Source organism: Crocodylus siamensis, chromosome 5, assembly GCF_052110815.1.
Source record: "Crocodylus siamensis isolate JL-2025a chromosome 5, ASM5211081v1, whole genome shotgun sequence".
Taxonomy (NCBI): Eukaryota; Metazoa; Chordata; order Crocodylia; family Crocodylidae; genus Crocodylus; species Crocodylus siamensis.
Window position 1 is genome coordinate 16668587 of NC_143399.1, and position 16375 is coordinate 16684961.

Below are 16375 nucleotides of genomic sequence, written 5' to 3' on the forward strand. Positions count from 1 at the left end.
TAAGCAGGCTGGAACTAGGACAAGGAGCCAGAGGAGGGCAAGGGAAAGGGCTGGAATGGGCAGAAACTATGGATGAAAGTGGAAGGAAGCTTGTGGGGAATGGAAAGATATCTGTGCCCACTGGAAAGACACAGAGCCTGGAAAGGAACCTTAAGATCTTTGAATCTCTCCAGTACTCTGCTGTCAGCAAATGATTACCAGTTTTATATCTTCAGTATCCGTTCTCCACACATAACAGCTGTCCATAGCTCTAGCTGTAGTGGCAGAGTTCTGTAGATCCACAGGTTTCAACTCTGCCCACAAATCATTGAAGTGCCATGATGGTACCATTTGATGACATTTCCATGGTGTTTTGTTTTCAGTTTGCTTGATTAGAAAAAATGAATCTAGGGAATCCTAACAACAGGCAGTGCATCTGTTCCTGCTGGGAGTATGCAACAGAAACGAAAAGTTGTAATTGTGGTATCTTCCTCACTGACTCAAAGCAAAAGCACAACAACACTGTGTATGTGGGATATTGTTTTTAGGACTTTTGAATTTATTCATGGAATGTAGTCAGTTTTTAAAAAAGCATGATGCTTTGAGCCAAGGATTCAAATTCCCACAACTGCATTCTTTTTTTTTTTTTTGTGTCTGATTTTATGTATATGTTCTCCTTTAATGCTTTTGCCATGGCAGTTTTGTCTCTTATAGACAGTATCAGGGGAAAATGCCTCTTAGTTTTCAATGTAATCAGAAAAAACATGATGTTTTCTCGGATGCTATTGACCTGACTGTCCTCCAGAAGCAAATAAAAGCAACTAATATTCCATAAGAGGCCATTAGATTCCCTTGAGCTTCTCTCAGCCAGTCAGGTCACTCAATTCCATTATAGTCTGGTATTAATCTACTGCACTTAATCATAGCTGTTTAAACCTAAGATGACTTCATATTAAAATCAGCTAAATGAAAGAAATGGACCAGATTATGTATAACAATTAGAGGAAAAAGGTTATTGCAATCACCATGACATCTTTTATTAGACCAACTAAATAGTTGGAGAAAAGTTTTTTGCAAGCTTTTGGGCACAAACACCCATCTTCAGGCATTGTGAGATTCTGCCTGAAGAAGGGTGTTTGTGCCTGAATGCTTTGCAAAGAGCTTTTTCACAACTATTTACCTGGTCTAACAAAAGATATCACATATCACATCTGCCCAGAGAATCTTGGCTGCCTATGTCCTTAGACCAACATGACTACAACCAACAACCCTGCAATCATTGTAGCATTGTGGAAAGCTTTGTGTTTTTGTTGACTTACCAACATTTATTTTCCTAACTAATCATTGCCTTGCTTTCATGCTTCTCTAAGCAGAAAAGCAACTCTGATGTAATGTGTTAAATCAGGATTGTAATCTCTTAAACCTCAAGGCTCAAAGTTTCAAAGCAGTTTTGTCCTGGCCTCCATTTGTGGTTGCACAAGAGCCATATATACTATATTCTATCTACCCAGGGAAAAAGCTTGCATCTATAAATTATTCTTGGGACAACTGAGGTTTGTACATGTTCTTTCTTTCACCAGCATTTGCACATCAAAATTCACAATCAGGTACTTTAGATTTGTGAAATGGTGTGTACACAAATTAAGATTCACCTTTAAAAATTCTGCCTCAGATCTTACACCAAATCCCATGGATTTTTATTTTATACTTTAATGACAGCAGAGGTGTCTGATAAAGAATATATGCTTGGAGATCTGCCTTCTAGAGTAAACAGGGACCCAACTCTAAGTGTCATCTTAGAAAAATTTGAAAATGCCCAAAGAATCTAGAAAAATTATTCCTGAAGTGATAGCTTGTTCTCTAGATGACTATACTGCATCTTGAAATGTAGGCTACGATGAGATGATCACTATGACGAAACAGTGGTTCTCAACATTGTTTAATTGTTCATTTTTATTTAGATCAGTGACCAATAATGTTGTGGTTTTGAGTTCCTTGGGTTTTCTAGTGTTCTCAGAGTTTTTGAAGGATGTCATAAAAGAATACACAGCCTCTCTCATTAGTCACTCGGTTGATGTGTAGGGTGGATTGTTAGTTTTTCACATGAGTTCAGTATGAGGTGTAACAGTAGCCACACAGTTCTTGGCATATACTGGTCTACTTAAAGAATCCCATCTTTCAGCCATCACACTTACCTCATGCGATAATGAAGCCGGAGAGCTGTTTTCTCCTCTATCTTGAACACATGGTTTGGTGCATACCAGAGTCTCTTACTTTCTTCAAACAGCGCAAAAAGATTGTGGCACAATGGAGATATAGCTATACAGAACAGAAAGAAATAAATTCATGGCCTTGCTAATGGTATGAAAATAAATTCCAGCCAGGCAGAGAGATGGGGCGGGGGCATCTTTCAGTTCTCTTCCCCTCTGCCCCCAAGCTTACCGCTGGCTATTTGGTGTATTTAGCTGACCAGAGAAGGGAGAAGTAGAGTACTGCAGGAAGGAACTTTAAGAAGGAAGTGCTAAGTACCCCCCACAACAACACTTTTTAGGTTGCTCCATTTTGAGACTTGGGAAGTGCAGTCACCTTAATTAAAGAGGAATTGAGAAGCACAGACATTGCACATGATGTATAAAGATTTTTAAACATTATCTTTCAGACTTTTTTTAACACTGGTAATACATATCTTGATTTCCCCAGATTTTGCTGGCAGAATTCAGCTCCAGGGACAGTGGCCTAACCAGCTAAAGTCTCAGCTGAACTTTTCCCAATTCATGATATTAGGGGTATTTTAGCATGACTTTTCACAACTCTGTTTCTTTCTCTTGTTGTAGTAAAACATGTCGGACTCCCACAGTAAGAAAACAGTAGCTGGGGTGGTATGGGCATTAAAGTGCATGGTTGACAGCCCCAGAGATTGCAAGTTTGAGGTCACAGCAGTAGTGCTCATGACACAGCCTGTCAGATTCCAACAAATCTGCAACTTCTGCTAAATACTTAGTCAAAAGGACATAAACAGGGAAAGTGAGAAGACAAGATCTCTGTGAAAGGCTCAACTCCTCCAGCTGAGTCACACGGAAGTATAACATGGTGTCACTGTTTTGGTAGTCCACCAGAATATTTTCCAACAAAACCTTCAATTGTTATTTATAAGTTTGTATTTCAAGGAGAAACTTTCCCATTTCAAAGCATAACCAAACAACAAAACAGGGGAAGATGTCTTCATAGGGAGGAAGCTGTCTAATCTCTCAGAATGTGAGTTAGAGTATCCACAGCTCCTTGCACATGACAGTCCACTCTAGGTGTATTCACAGCATATCACCAACAGAAAAGTCATTCTGGACATGGCCAGACATAGCATTAGTGCTTTAAAGTACCATAAAAATGGGTCATAGCATTGTCAACATCATCACAGCACTACAAATCAACCTAAGCTGCATCAAAGAGGAACAGGAATAACTATGGAGTAAGTGCATGGAAGTACAAGATGACAAAGGAAAACAAATCAAGTTTCAAGACAGGATAAATACTGAAGCGAATAGGAAACAGTGGTTTTGTCCCCAAATACCCCAATCCTGTTCCCCTTCAAACTGAAAAAATGCAGTGAAAGGGCTGGAGTAGGGTTGGCACCTTCTCACCAAACACCTAAAAACTCTGGGTTCTGGAAACAGACTCTCCAACTCTTCTGTAGAAGAATGTCTCATTCCACCTTCCCATGAGCAAGCTAAGAACTTCAGAAGTCCCGCAAAGAGATTCCCCACTAACTCAAATCCAACGTAAGGTATTTCTGCAAGGTCTGATCCATGCCCAATGAAGGATGCATTTATTTCTGAAACATTTTGGCAATATAATTTTGAACACAGCCAAACTAATGCAATACTCACAGCACTCCTGAGCAGCTTCAAAACAGAGGTCTTCTGCTGTATACTCGCCACTGATGTGGCGAATAGGAGGCTTATCTTGCAGATAGAATAGTATTTCCAATCCCTGCTCTTGAACTTCTATGCTTACTTCGCTCTTTTTTGAGTTTCTCATTTTTGCACAGAAAGCCATGGCTTTGCAATCTTCTTTTACATTTAGATACTGGATTTGAAGAAAAAAAAAATCACAGGAAAATGTAATAAAAAGTTTGAATTCATTTCAAAAGATAGTGTCTGCAGTATAGCACTACAATTCCCACTGAAGCTCTCAAACCCTAAAAATTTAAAATTAGTTGTGTTCTGAAAAGTGGTTCCCTAATAATGCCATTATATGGTTTACCCCTTATATCCTCTCATGGTCAGTAAAGTAGCAAACTGTTTATTTTGGCCACATTTTTGCACATTAAAGTATCCCCTCCCCAATTTTTTTTTAAGTACAAAAATCAGATTACATGTAAGCAAAATTGGAGGTGGTTTGAAACTGATAAATTCAGGTCTAAGGCTGTAGTGAAACTGATAAATTCAGGTCTAAGGCTGTAGTTTAAAACAGAAGTTTCATTTCAGGCCTAATATTGGTGAAATCTAAATGGAGTATTTAATATAACAAAGGCTTGAACAATGATTCCCAGTCTCCTCAAATTAGAACCCACATCACCTTATGAAAAGTAAAGTATTCATAACATCCTCTTACAGTGAGTATAAGGAAAACTAAAATAATGCACCACTGGTAGCAATGCTCCTCTCCCACAACTTTCTGTACTCCAGTTTTGGCCAACTCTAAATTATTCTAGAAATTTTACTTTCTTTGATTTTAGAACTGCAGTACTTTTGGACACCTCAAAATACCCTGTTTACCTTGTGTCAATTGCAGACCACCAGTTGAGAAATACTGATCTGTGGGGATGTTACAGATAATATAGAGAGGCAGAAAGTCTGTAACCTGCAAGAATTAGACTTTCTCTATCAATTCAGTATATATTAAAAGCCAGTTATCAGACTAAAGGGGGTATATCCCAGCTCCTCCCACAAGCAAACTAATTATTTAGGAATCTTTAATGCAATGACCTTAAGATTTTCAAGTATGTACCTGATGAACAGGTTGATCCCAAAGGAATGGCACCCTGTACTAGATACAGTGCTCAGAGACAAGTAATGGTAGAGTTTGTATGTCATTATAGGAGAGAGAAAGTGTAAGGAGTAGTTTTACTAAACTCTAATTCAATTAGAGTTGAAAGGTTAAAAACAACCCAGAATCTCTACATATTCTATCAAAAACATACCTGCATTTATCTGAATGTCTGGTCCTCCAACACAGCTAGAATGATTGTTGTCACGCTTTCCAAAAACAATTCAACCTGGCTGAGAACAAAAAGAAGTAATGTCAGCTCTCAAATGGAAGCTGTTCCGAGACGTTTGACAAGCCACAAAATATAAGAATATGCAGTTTGATCCAAAGCCAATTGCAACACAGAAATCCAACCGCAAACTCCATACAATTTTGGATCAGGCCCTTCAAAAGAAATCCCATCTCATACAGATGCAACAAACTCCTGGGAATGTTTTTTGCATCTTCCATGCAGCTGCACTCACACTTGAGCTGTGGGTACGTGAGGTGTAACTGTTCTACCAAACAACGAGCCAGGAGACACTGCCTCTATTTTATTATTTGTTCTGCAGTAATACCCACACTGTACTTCATGATCTCCATTCAGTCCCTGCCCTGAAATGTAATATTGCTGCAGCATGGTCTCTTATGTACCACCCCCTGATTTTTAAAGCTAGATATTCAGCTGTTTTTGATCTTCCCATCACATTTCAACTCCTCCTCCTCCCCAACCCTCCTCTATATTCACTCTTTATCCTTTAAGGTGTTCTTAGTTTTTTTTCTTCCTTTCTGTGCTTTTTCACTTTCCCCTCTGCTTGCTCACTTCCCCTCCTCCCCAACCCCATACTTTCAACTTAGTGCTAAACTGAGAAGATTCTCAAGTTTTCCCCACCTGTCTTTCTCCCCTTCCTCCTCCTTTACCTCCTTTGTATACTTCCAGTCCTTATTCTCTCTAGCTTTCCCCACTTCAGTCCCTGCAGTTCTCCTCCCTCAGTTCTCCTTTTGGCTCTGAAGGCACAGAACAGCCTACAGACATCAGAAACTGCTCTTCAACAAAATTCAGCTGTGCAGTATGAATGGCACCAAAGCAAGCAGAGTGGAAAGAGTTAAAGGAAAAGAGCTGCTAGACTGGTGCCCAAATCACAGCAACCTTTGTAGAACAGGCAAAAAAATGTCTTGGGGGTTTAGATGAAACCAAGACTAAGACTAAGGCCCAGTTATACTAGAGCAGCGGCCTCCAACCTTTTCAAGTAGGAGGTCACTGTTGGCATTTAAAAGCAACCCAAGATCTACCGTGTGCCACGCCCCCCCCGGGTCCCCCCCTCCAGCAGGCAAGTCTGTGGGAAGGGAGGGCAGATCAAGAAAAAAGTATTTGGGGGCGCGCCTCCCCAGAAGGTAAGTCCCACCCAGCCAGGGCCCCACTCAACTTATCCCTGCTCCTGCCTCTGCGGCACTGTCCCTCACCGTGGGGCCTCGATCTAGCCCCTGCCGCTTCCCTCCTCCAGCTGGGGTGCTCATGTGTATGCACACAGGCACTCAGCCCCCAACCCCAGTCTCAGATCAACTCCAAGAGGCTCCAAAATGTGGTGACCACTTCACTGGAGCTAACCAGCACCGCTAGCGCTGTTCCTGCGAAGAGGGGTAGCCAGTCATCTTGGTGCACAAGGGTTCAACTAGAACTGAACCCTTAATTGAGAAGTGATTTGCAACAAGCAAAAATGTTAAAACATGCAAAGCTTTATACAGGCTGTGCAGTATACAAGAAGCAACTCAAGTCAGTGAATGTCAGTTGTGATGATGATATTTATTTACCGAAGAATCTCATTCAGCAAGGAACTGATTGCTGCTTGCGACCCTTGGGGGCTTTGTTCTAAGCAAGCCTTTTGTGACTGGAAAGGGGCTAGCACATTTGCCTATTGCCTAAAGTATCAGAACTACACTTCAAAAATCTTCATTGTTTGTAAACTTTGTATGAGCTCCGCACTGTCCCTAAAGTACTGCAAACAATTCAAAAGTTTTTTTCCCTTGTGGAAATCTCCAAGGGTGACTCGAGTATTTTGGAGTTGCTCTGCAAAACAATTCAGACCCTCTTCAACCTCAGAGAAGTCTCCTGTTTATTATAATTGCACTGTGACAAACTAGGAATATGTCCATGTTATCTTTTTCTGAATATTATATATGACCATTTTCTCTGTTCAATGCTTCTCTGTTGATGTTGTATACAGCAAGGCAGGAAGACAGAGTAAAATCAAAAGAGGCCATAAAGGTATTATTGAAGCAACTAGAGAGAAAGATAAAACAATGACCTAGATAAGCCGTGCTCAGCCTTTTGGCCAGGTGGGCCAGATGAGCTGGGTCAGACTGCATGCCTCCCCTGCCCACCAGGATTGAGGCCTGGGGCTCTGTACCAACCATGTCCCAGGATCAGGTTTCAGGAACCTTGTGCCCACATGTGGGGATCAGGCTCTGGGGGGACCCTGCCACCCCTGCTCAGTCCCATGCATGAGGATTAGGCTTAGAGTGCCCTGCATCATCTGTGCCCGGTCCTGTGTACGGGGATTGGGCTCTAAGGGCCCCACAACACCTGCATCTGAGTGCCAGGATCCACCTCTGGGGCCACATGCTACCTCTGCCCAGTCCCATGTGGCAAGATTGAGCATATGGGCCCTGTGCCACCTCCAGTCAGACTCACACACTAGGATCAGGCTCCTCAGGCCCTGTACCACCTTGAGTGCCAGGACTGAGCCCCATGTCACCCTGTGCACCCCCAATCCTAGTATACAAGGCCATGACCCACAGGGTTCCCCATGGACTCGTGGGGATGACATGGTGCAGGGTTTGAGCACTCCTGACCTAGTTAAGCAGCATCCCTTAATAAGGGATTCCACGATCCTAATGCTGGTAATAGGACTGCCTTGCCAAGACTGAGAAGACAGTGGTAGTTAGTTATGTTAGTCTGAAGTCAAGCAGAAGGCAGGTTAGCATTACACCTTATAGACTAAGTGAATTTAATTAAATTTAATTTAGCTGAATTTATTTGTTAGTCTATAACAAGGGTCGGCAACTCACAGCACATGTGCCAGAGCATGTCATGAGAGGCCTTTTTGCTTGGCATGCCACAGCCGGCCCAGGCTCTGGGCAGTTGCCACTGGCCCCAGAGCCCAGGCTGCTTGCAGCGAGTGACCGGGAGCCTGCAAACCCTGATGCAAGCAGCTCAGGCTCTGTGGCTGACAGCTGCTATCCTGCAGCCAGGAGACTGCAAACAACTATACAGGCTTATCCGCCCAGAGGTGCGTGTGCACCTGCCGCCACCACAGATCCCAGCTGAGGTTCTGGAGCCTGGTGAAGCTGTTTGCAGACTTCCACATGTCTGCCACAGCTGGCCCAAGCTCTTGGCAACTGCAGCAGGAAGCAGGCAGGCTGCAAACATCTGCACCAGGCTCCAGAGCCCCAGCACCAGCTCCATGCTGGCGGCAACTGCACATACGCAACAGGTCGTCGGGCAGGGAAGGGCCTGGAGCAGTGCAACTCTGGCCCTTCCCCTGCCATCCACCCAGAAGCAGACGTGCAGTCACCTCCAGCAATGAGGATCAGGCCCCTCACAGCTTCCCTGCGGCCTGCCCCTGATACACCAAGTTGAGGCATGGGTCAGGGCTGGGGTGTTTTTGGCACTGGCCAAAAACGTGGCTGACCCCTGGTCTATAACGTACAAGACTGTGATTAAAAGGACTGGTCCTGTAGAGAAGGAGGAGCTTGGGGATGAACTAGGGGAGAAAGAGTGAGCAAATGTAAAGTAATATACATGTGGGACACTCTTGGTTTACCCCTTGTCTCTCTGTGGGTTGCGTTCTTGAATAGAATAATAAGAAGTGATTTGTTTTGTTGATTTTTTTGTGTCACTGCATTCAGATGCTTTCCCAAAGGCCAAGCCTTGGAAAGCCCAGTCCCACTTAGGCCTAGCACAGTGGTAACTGCAGGTACAGAGAAGGCTGTATGCTCTGAGAAGGCAAACTGTGGAACTGCCCTCCTGTATAGGTTATGGCCAAGGTCTGAGGTATGTCCAAGTAGATAGCAGAGAAAGGACAGCAGTACAGCTAGCCTGGGAACCATTTGCCACTAATACAGGGATGGCCATATGAAGACTCCTCCATTTGTGTCCTTTGTGTCTCCTAAACCCACATTTGAGTTAAAAGACAATATTGCTGAAGCAATATGGCCTTTGTTGATTGCTGCTTGGGAGCACGGAGGGCGTAGCTTTGAGCAAGTTTTTTTTTTGGTGACAGGGAAGGGACTAGCACATTTAGTATTATCACAATATAAACAATTCATGCACATATTCTCAAGTAACTACATGTTTCTTTCATCTGCACCACTTTCATGCCAATCAGACCTTTTATAAAGAGCTGATAGGGAGGCAGGAAACAATAGAGAAACAGGATTACTGGGATACAGAGGTGACCATTATTCTTGCATTTAAATTCAGAAGATTAAAGCATTTTAAGAGCTACAGTTTAATCAATTAAAATACTCCTGTTATTTAAAGGTCCCTTAAAATTGGTGCACGCTATTTTTTATTAAAAGTTTCTAAAGCCATGAAATAAAAATGTACTTCAAGTTTAAAGGGGAAGGGGGAAACATAAAGCCAATGCTTTCTTGAAAATACTGTAAGTCAGAACTATTTTTTCTGCATACTGCTTTTCAGTTATACTTAAGTCATAACTCCTGTTGCCAATTATAGTAGCAATTCCAGGAATACTGAAGAACCATAAGTGCTGTTTCACTTACAATAAACTTCTGGGGATGATCAAACAATCAATGTCTACTCAATAACCTACTATTTATTACACAGTCTTCCTGATCTTGCTTTCAGTATCAGGAATTCATCTTTTTAAAGCATGTCCTGGTAGAAAAATCAAGTAAAATTTTCTAAAATCCACTTTCTAGACATTTTCTTCCACATTTATCTTTGTTAAGAATATTTACTGTCATTATTATAACAATTTGGTTTAGGTACAGATAACATATATAAGATTTAGTATACTCTCATTCAAATTTAAATAAATCCAGCTACTCGGTGGGAGACACTGAAAATGGCCATAACAGTCAATGACAAAGGGCTGGAGAACTCAGCCTTCCTATTATGAATAATTACTACTAGTCAAATATAATGCCAGGACAAGCTGGGGGGAGTTCAACAATGACCATCAAAGCTGGCAGAGGCAGCCTTTTTCTGCCATTGCTCCTGCATGTGGTTGTGTCACTACATCACAGGCGGCAGAGGTCCAAACCCCAAATCTCACTACCCCAATCCAGTAACATTTTCACAGTAGTGCTGCCACAGCCATGGCCAAAATGTCCTTTCATGATAAACTTTCATGCACTTAACAAAGCAATTGGGTTTTGAACAACTGACCAAATTCATACAAAGCACCTTGACTCTGTAAGAATTCAAGCCAAACATGGTTGTGCTATTTTTGTAATGCCTTCACATTAAAAGCATGAGCCACTGGAATACCTCAAATAGATAGCAGATGTCTTAAGTTCTGGATGCTAGGTATCTACCACTAGAGGGGAAACAAAAACCCCACTCTTTTTATGGGCTACTGTTAAGACCTAGTCTCAAACCTCTGGCCTGAGGGATCAAGTACTAGCTCAGTCCTCCTCTAGGCCACAGCTCACATAGAAAGGCAGAACAATAAGGAAAGGGGCCATGACTGGGAAAGGCTTCCCACCACCAGTCCTTGAGGGGGTGGGACGCTTGGCCGTGATTGGATCCTCTCACCTGTATAAGGCTTCCTGTTTCCTGGTGAAGCTGCATGGATAGCAAGGTTTTTATAGTTCTTGCATGCTGTGTCTAGATCTGATCACCTCTTGCTGACCTTACTTGGACTTTGACCTCTGCCTCATGTCTTGGAGTGCTGGAACTCAGCTCTCACAGGTACCTGACCTGGCTGGCTCCCTGATTTTGCCCTGCTTAGTATTTCAGCCCTGGCTTGGACTCTGACCCTCAGGGTTGAACCTAGCTACCCCTTGAACCTTTGGCTAACTGCTTTGGTGAACCACTGGTCTGACCACCTATGTCTCAATGCATGATACTTGCAATAGAAAGTAGGGTGGCCATCATGGAGGACATCCTGGTTTTCTGCTACTCTGTCCTCTATTGACCTGGTGCCTTTATGTTGGGATTATGGACATAAAGGTATCCAGTTTTCTATCAATAGAGGACACATGGACTGTTTGGCCACCCTAATATGAAGTGATCACACTCAGTCATACTGTAGAGCATATATGATTTTTGAAGTCTAGATCTAATCTTTCTTGGATCAGGTAACTGATAAACAGATATGGGGTCCATTGCAGAGAAGTATATGAATTATCTTTAAGTGGACTACTGCAGGATTCTCTGTAGCTGGGGTATCCCACAAAAGTGATGGGGAAGTTTAAATGGTTAGTAACTAGAGGTGGGTGGCCTAAATTTTAGACTGACTAGGTACCCACAGTTCCCATTGTAGTAACAAGCAATGCAGAGTCTTGGCACCTGAGACTGGCTGGCTGGCAAAGCTGCAACTTTTGCCAACTTGCCAAGATTGGGGTGGGGTGAGTCCATCAGAAGCTGTGGATTTGCCTGTAGGACTATAATGTATCCAAGATTCCCCACTGGGGAGAAGAGTGGGTGGGTCAGGGGTGTTTTAAAATCAGACTTGTTGTTTAAAGGGTATTCCTCAAGCCAAAAGTTCTACTGTCAAAGTCAGTCTGAATCAGAAAGAGAATTAAGACAGCAGAAGTTCAGATTGTGTCAACATCTCCCAACATCTGTTAGTCACTCATCAGTCACAGAACAACAACTACCTCTCAACCAATGGCATATGTAGAACTACTGTTTCAATGGAAGGAAAGAAAACTTATAAAATGATTACTAGCTTTGAAAAGGAATCTTCATGATGAAAAGTAATAAAATTGGTCCTGGTCTTCCACTGTTGCTATTGCTAAAAAACACTTCTAAAGTAATCATTTCTTAATTGCTCTTCAGCCCATGCTGGCTCGCTTTCTACTAAAAGCTACACTTTCTTCTGTGACTTCATACTTATTTTCAAACAAGCTCCTCTTTACATCAACAACAGAAAATAATGTGGTGTATTCTACTGTCAGTTGCATGTAAATGCATTCACCTGGGTGAACTCCATAGATGGAGATGAGGAACCTTTCAGTGACTTCAGGTACAGAATAAAAAGTACAGAAAAAACCCCCACATTAATTCATTCCATTTCCTGTTGCAATTAATTAGTTAGATTGTAACAAGTTGAAAGCTACAGCCTCAAACTAAAACTTAAAGTTGCAGATTTGAAGGAATACAGTTTGGTGTAGAACAGCAAGCTTGGACAGACACTTCCTGTGGTGAAGTGACCCTTTAGGGCCTTGTTATGTCAAAATACCCATAAATCAGAAAAGGATTTGTCTTAAAGGAACACAAGAATGTAGATTTTGGAAATGAAAGAAAGAAGAGTTTAGGAAGACTTGAAGTGTTGGAAAGTCAGCAGGACTTGTCCCTCAATTCCTCTGGGAAATTTCCACAGCTTTGGAAGTCACAGCTACCTGTGTTGGGGTCCTTGATCTGCCACAGGCTGTTGTGTGACCCCTTCTTTAATATTTGTGCCCCTCAGTTGTCTCACCTTTACAAATGGAATGCATTTTATCTCCAAAACCATGGTGACAACTTATTGTAGTCTCTCTGTTCTAAACATACTGTTCTACTACGCTCATCACTAGACTAGATAAATGCTTCCTAGTGGTGCAATGTTTTTTTGTTTGTTTTTTTCAAGCAATTAATAGGCCAAGGAATGTATGCACTGGAATATTTATTTTTGGTAGGGTGGGTTGCTTGATTAATTCACAAAGTGTTAAGATGCTCAACTGCAGTGCTACTGAAAGGAACATCCAGCAAGAGTATGAGAAAACAACAACTAAAATGACTGGAGCCTATAGTTCACCTAACAGGAATTTGTGCATTGCTATCTGACTGTTGCTGCATCTTCATACGTTAACTTTCTTTTCTTACATCCTGTAGGTCGTAGCAGTAAAATAATTAATGTTTAATCAGACACACCTGATGTTTCTGATATCAGATGTCTGTTGTATGCTAATTATGTTGACAGATAGGTCAGACTACAAATGAGGAATTAAAGGCAAAAGTCCCTAAAATGAGGGGAGAAGAAAATCCCAGATAGTTTCAAGCCAATTAAAAAAAGAAAAACAAATCCTCCTGCCTCCTGCACCTTCCTTAAAACCATTATAGCATTGTCTTAACGAAAAGGGAACATCTGTGGCATTGTTTACGGTGCCTTACAAAGGAGGCAAGTTTTTTTTCCTTCTAACCTGGTGCATGTAAGCAGCATGTGGGTTGTTGCTGGGGGTGGGGTTTATGGATGAGGACAGGGGTATGTAACGTTGTCAATTTATCTTCTAGCAAAAAATGTTCTTATTCCATAGATTTCATACACTTCTAGAGTTGGAAGGGACCTGGTAGATCACTGAGTCTGACCCCTGCTCCAGGCAGGAAAGAGTACTGGGGTTAAGTAACTCCAGCCAGATGCCTGTCTAATCTCTTCTTGAACACCTCCAGGGTAGGGAAAAGCACCACCTCCCTTGGAAGCCCATTCCATATTTTGGCAATCCTTACCATAAGGAAGAAATTCTTTACGTCCAACCTAAATCTATTGTCCTTCAGTCTGTGGTAACCCTGACGGTAAACAGTGTCCCCTATTCCCTGCTGCTCCCCTTCCCCCCTCCCCCCCCATGAGTCTGTAGGCAGCCACAAGATTGCCTCTCAGCCTTCTCTTGCAAAGGCTGAAGAGACTGATCCTTTAGTCTGTCTTCATAGGGTCTTATCTGAAGGCCCTCAATCATACAAGTAGCCCTCCTCTGAACCCTCTCAAAGTTATCCACATCCCCCTTGGAGTACTGCGTCCAGTTTTGGGCGCCACACTTAGCCTCACCAATGCTGCCTAGAGGGGAATTATCATATCCCTAGACCTGCTCGTGATGCTCCTGATGCAAGAAAGAGTGAGGTTAGCCTTGCTTATTACCTCGTCGTACTGGCAACTCGTGTTCATTTTTACATAGACTAGGACTCTGAGATCTCTTTCCACTGTTGCAGTGCTCAGAATGGCACCTCCCCCCCCCCATAGGCGTGTTGAAGATTCTCTCCCCAGGTGCAACACCTTGCATTTATCCTTGTTGAATTGCATCCTATTCTGATCTGCCCACTTCCCTAGTCTGTCCAATTCTGCCTGAATTTGCTCCCTGCCCTTCAGTGTGTTTCCTATGCCCCATAGTTTAGTGTCATCTGTGAATTTGGACAAGGTGCTTTCAACACCTTCATCCAAATCGCTGATGAAGAAATTAAACTGTACTGGTTCAAGGACAGAGCCTTGGGGGACACCACTGTCCACATCCCTCCAGGGAGAAGCCGCCCCACCCACCACCACTCTCTGGGTGTGTCCCGTAAGCCAGTTTCTCACTCACCTTACTGTGAAAAAATCCATATCTCTTTACGATGAGGTCACAAAGTGCTTAGATGCAGGGGAGGAAGTAGATATGATTTACCTGGATTTTAAAAAGGCTTTTGACACAGTGTTGCACCCAATTCCTACAAGTGAACTGAGTAGCTGTGATGTGGATTTTTTTTTTTTTTTTGTGTGTGTATGTGATAATTCCCTTCTATGCTGCATTGGTGAGGCTGCAGATGGAGTTCTGCGTCCAATTTTGGGCGCCACACTTCAAGAGGCATGTGGATAACCTTGAGAGGGTTTAGAGAAGGGCTACTTGTATGGTTGAGGGCCTGTAGGTAAGACCCTATGAAGACAGACAGAGATCTGAGTCTCTTCAGCCTCCGCAAGAGATGGCTGAGAGGCGATCTTGTGGCTGCCTACAAACTCATTGCGGGGGCCAGCAGGGAATAGGAAACACTGTTTACCGGGGTGCCCCTCAGGGTTACCAGAAATAATGGCCACAAACTGAAGGAGAATAGATTTAGATTGGCCATAAGGAAGACATTCTTTACGGTAAGGATTGCCAAAATATGGAATGGGCTTCCAAAGGAGGTGGTGCTTTCCCCTACCCTGGAGGTGTTCAAGAGGAGATTAGGCAGGCATCTGGCTGGAGTTACCTACTCCAGCACTCTTTCCTGCCTGGAGCAGGGGCTTGGACCCAATGATCTACCAGGTCCCTTCCAACTGTAGAAGTCTATGAATCTATAAAAAGAGACCAGGTTAGTCAGGCAGGATCTGCCTGCTATAAACCCATGCTGGTTGCCCCTCACCACTGTGCTACCCACTGGCCACCCACTGTTGGTGCCTGCCACTAAGGGCTGAGCCAAGCAGCCAGGAGGTGCTTGATTGTGGTGGCCATTTTACATCTCTGGCCACCTATATAAATAGAGTAGTTTGCTGCCAGCAGGCAAAACCATTGCCTGGCTGAATGCTATACCTTGGAGGTAAGGGCAGGAGCTTAAGGGAATGGTTTGGAGGCTCCTGGTCCTGGGCAAAACCTAAAACTGCACCCTGCCGGGGATGGGTGGCTTGCTGGCGCAGAAGTACCCAGGAAATACCAGGCCAGTTACCATCCCAGAGAAAGGTGGGTTGGGGCACCTGAATCCCAGCTCCCACAACTAGGTGGGTTACCCCATAGTAGGGCCAAGAAGGCAGACCAGGTTAGGGATTGGGCTAGAGGTTCAGAGACCTGACTTAAAATCCCTTTGTCCTAGTTCCAACATTGATCAATCCAGAAGGGTCAAAAGGGAGGGATGCCCAGAGCCTCTGGGCCTGGGGTTTCCGACTGGCCTTGGAGATGAGGCCAGGGCCTCTGTGGCCAAAGGTCCTGGGGGGACCATACCCAAGAGGGAGAAGAGTTCAGGGAGCTGGGTAGGCCACCTGATTGGAGGGGTCTGGATTGGAGGATTCTGGGGCCCAGTGTGGGGCTGGTGAGGTTAAGATCTGTGGATGCCATCTGAGGCTTGGGCTGCGATGTAGGGGAAGAACGCAGCCACAGATAGCGCCCCCCTGGCATCAGAGCAAGAAATGGGCAGCCTCCCACTTAATTATCATCCTAATTATGTATCATCAAGACATGGCAGGGAAGGAGGTGGGCAGTTGCCCACAGAAACAGGTGGGCAGGCCAATGCCAGACTGGTCCCAAGACAGCCCCCTGTTACAGTGCTTCATGCCTAAAAGCTTGTCTAACATTCCTTTCAACCATACAGTTGGTCTACTAAAAAGGTATCACCAAAAAATCTTGCTTCTCATTCAAAAACTACATTAAAAATAGTAAGGCTGCAACATGAAACACCCTTCCATTAGGAACCGGCAGCATTAAA

The 16375-nt window shown here is 43.5% G+C and overlaps 1 protein-coding gene across 3 annotated transcripts in view; it reads right to left on the reverse strand.

The window, feature by feature from the left end:
• JAK1 (Janus kinase 1) overlaps positions 1-16375 on the reverse strand; it is an 87789-nt gene that overhangs the window by 34664 nt on the left and 36750 nt on the right. For 2 of the 3 annotated variants that reach the window (XM_090049228.1, XM_090049229.1), the window contains exons 2-4: positions 5180-5258; positions 3864-4062; positions 2175-2298 (exon numbers count right to left, since the gene is read on the reverse strand). In XM_090049228.1, coding sequence (XP_089905354.1) covers positions 2175-2298; positions 3864-4062; positions 5180-5185 — 329 coding nt within the window. In that variant the 5' untranslated portion in view covers positions 5186-5258. The remainder of the gene's footprint in view (positions 1-2174; positions 2299-3863; positions 4063-5179; positions 5259-16375) is intronic. The other variant, XM_090049230.1, reaches the window with a different exon arrangement.